Genomic DNA, 3,501 nt, shown 5'->3' with positions numbered 1-3,501 from the left:
GTGATACGGTAGCTTTTCAGGTATACACTCCCGGCTAGTTTCTTGACATCCACAAGCGTGTGGTCGAACAAACCTCCTCGGCGCCACCATCTAGGTGGATTTCGAGGCAGTTGCTACAATGGCGTGGTCAAGTTGTATATATGTCTCTCACGAGTCTCTTCCTTCAATCCTGATTCCCTCTTGCCTTTATCTTCATCACCTTCCCTTGTCTCCAAGTCTTTACATCTCTTCTTGCTTGAGAGGCATCGTTTCATAGACGACATAGCGGACGGGCTGAGCATCGCCACCATGTCTCCTGCCAACAGATTCCTTGGGCTCTTCGGCCTTGCAGCAACTGCACAGGCAGCATGCTCTAACTTCATGGTGGACGACTTTTCGAGATCATCCGTTGGAGGAGTCAACAAGCTCAATTCGTGGACTAGTGACGACGATTCCATGTCAAAGATCGCCATCAGCAACGGAGCACTTACCTTCACTCCCAAAGCCGATACCACTTCATACTTCTATGAGACCCTGGGGTGCGTTAAAGCAGTTACCAAGGGCTACAAGGCCTTGTCGCTGTCTATTACTGGGCCCAAAGACGCTTCCATGTTGCTAGAAATCCAGTCAAGAGCATCATGTAGCGACAACACGTACAAGAGCCAATGGGTCACCATCTCGGGGCTCACTGGCTCACAGCAAACCGTTACCATCTCTCTATCTTCATTTACGGAGGCAAACCTGGACGCTATCACCGGATTTGTCTGGTCCACATACTCGCAATTCTCCTCGTATTCATTCGACAACTTGCAGTTCCTGTGCAATGATGCTACCAGTCCATCTGCTCCAGCAACACCGGTTTCAAGCAGCTCTCAGTCCAGCTCCATTCTTTCGGGTGCTACAACTCGCACTTCAGTATCATCCACATCCGGAACGGTACGAGCTGCAAGCACGGCATCGAGTACCGGCCCATCCTCCTTCTCGACGTCAGCCAGGTCATCAGGTGCCTCTCAGAGTGCTACCTCGCCCGCGGCAAACTCCCAGGCCAGCAGTACATCTTCAGTAGCTTCAAGTGTCCGCTCATCATCCTCGTCTATCTCTTCTGTCAGGGCGTCAACTACCTCCAGCTCCACCACTTCCCAGTTGTCACCTGCTTCGTCGAGCTGCAGCAATCTTCTCATCGACGATTGGGAGTCCCAGTCACGGCTGACATTCCTCTTCTACAATGCCATGCTTCAGCCAAGCAGCGATGACGGTACTATGAAGAGCATCTCTGTGAGCGGTAACAGGGTCACCTTGTCAGCAAACAATAAGGACTCTTATTTCTACAGCAAGACTGCCTGCACAAATGCCAAGACGCAGACTTATGGTGGTATCTCTCTGCGCATCAAGGCCACCAAGGGTACGACATTCCAAGTCCAGATGGCATCGCCGGCGACATGTGGCGGTGACGATACAGTCTTTGGCTTTCAGTCCACAGCTGATCTCGGATGGACATTCGACGGCACCGAAAAGCTATATAGCTTTCCCTTCTCCAAGTTCCCTTCCATCGACCAGTCCAAGGTATCCTCAATTTTATTCGGCTCACTATCAGGGGCTGTGACTTTTGGTCCCATGGCCTTCTACTGCGGAAGCACACCCTCTGAGTATATCGTCAAGACTCAGCCGTCTGTTTCTGCTACAGCTTCGACTGTCCCTGCGCCCAGCGCCACGGTTCCGGCCAAGGTCATTGACAACTTTGCAAGCCAGAGCCAAAACGCCCTCGGATTCTGGCATGGAGGTGATGTCGACACTGCAGCAAAGTGGACCAAGGGAAAGGTCGTTATCAAGGCACCGGACGCCGACTACTCCTACTACACGCAATTCGGAGATGGGTGCACCGACATGACCATGTATGATGGTTCTTACTTGCACGTTGCCTACTCGGGAAGCAATAAATTCACCATTGCTATGCAGCAGCACAACACGCAATGCAGCGATACTGTAGCACCTTTCCCCGAGACCTGGGATTCGTTGGAGGCGGCTCGCTATGCCACCGGCAACGACATCTACATTCCCATTTCCCATTTCAATATCGTACGCAAGCGTGCCGTTGGCCTGGCTTTCAAGGGCTTCTACACCAACGAGGCGGTGACTTTGACCAAAGTCGAAATCGTCTCGTCTGTCCCCGCCAATACGCTTATCCCAAACAAGCTGCCCAGTGGTAACCTGGTCTTTGCTTGCAAGCGACCCAATTCGATTGCCTTTGCCATCGATGACGGTGACCCGAAGTACGCCCAGGAGGTCATGGAGGTTATCAGGTCGGAGAACATCAAGGTCACCTTCTTCACCGTCGGTGCTCCCTTGAGAGACCCCTCTACGAATCTGAGCACCATCTATCAGGACATGATGAAGGAAGGCCACCAGATGGCCCTTCATAGCTACACCCACCCTAGAATGGAGGGGCTCCCCAACAATGACGCTATTATGTGGGAGTATAGCCAGGATATTGCCGCTGTCAAGGAGCAGTTTGGCATCACAACCAAGTACTTCCGTCCTCCTTTCGGTAACGAGGGCGCTCGTATGAGACAGCAGCTGGTTGCGGCGACGCAAAGCAACAACCCCTACATTGTGAACTGGAACATCGATGTCGAGGACTGGCTCTATGCCCAGTCCGACACTCCCGAGCAGCAGAAGGTGTCTTTCAAGCGCGACCTGGACAAGGGCGGCAGTCTCGTTGTTATGCACTATTTGTACCCTAGTACTGTCAGCTATCTGAGGGACTTCATCAAGATGGCCAAGGCCACGGGAAAGCAGCTCATGCGGGTAGATCAGTGCATGGAGGACCCTGATGCACCTCCGTTATAGTAGATAGGACGGGATGTTCACTGTATAATAATTAAAATAGCTACATATGGGATGAGATGGGGGCATATAGAGATTCAGGCAACTTTTAATTCACGTTATTCGAAGACATACTATATTACTAGCCTTTCACCTTTCTCTCGTAATTATTACTCGTTCTTATTTTGCCTATAAAATTAAATACGCTAAATTACTAAGTATTTATTTAATTATTCTATCTTTACTAGCTACTTAGGTAATTCTTAATATTATTTATATAGTATTAATATATAGTATTAATAAATACTTTTATTATTTTAATAAATTATTTTTTTAAGGTTTTAACTTTTTTAACTTTCCTTTTTATAAAATTTATAACTACGAATAATAATTAATAATAAATAGTATTAATATATAATATTAATAAATACTCTTATTATTTTTTTAAAAAAAATTGTTTTTTTTATTTTTTCTTTTTTATTTTATTTTTTTTAATTTAATTAAATACTTACGTAATTCTTAATATTATTTATATAATATTTATATATAATAATAATAAATACTTTTATTATTTTAATAAATTATTTTTTTAAGTTTATTTTACTCTTTTAACTTTCTTTTTTATTATAGCACTAGGTATTAGGCCCCTATATACTCGGGCCTTAAGTACTAAATAGACCCCCTATAAGTTATATAACT

At 46.0% G+C, this 3,501-nt stretch overlaps 1 protein-coding gene across 1 annotated transcript; it reads left to right on the top strand.

The window, feature by feature from the left end:
• Positions 1–288: 288 nt before the first annotated feature.
• N0V96_005701 (uncharacterized protein) lies at positions 289–2,826 on the top strand (the record flags this gene model as incomplete). Its single annotated transcript, XM_065757473.1, has 1 exon — positions 289–2,826. The coding sequence occupies one exon, from the start codon at positions 289–291 to the stop codon at positions 2,824–2,826; it is 2,538 nt and encodes an 845-aa protein (XP_065613816.1).
• Positions 2,827–3,501: the final 675 nt, after the last annotated feature.

This window comes from Colletotrichum fioriniae (assembly GCF_027942845.1).
Source record: "Colletotrichum fioriniae strain IMI 355084 chromosome Unknown scaffold_6, whole genome shotgun sequence".
Taxonomy (NCBI): Eukaryota; Fungi; Ascomycota; class Sordariomycetes; order Glomerellales; family Glomerellaceae; genus Colletotrichum; species Colletotrichum fioriniae.
This window is presented reverse-complemented; position numbering and strand designations above follow the sequence as displayed.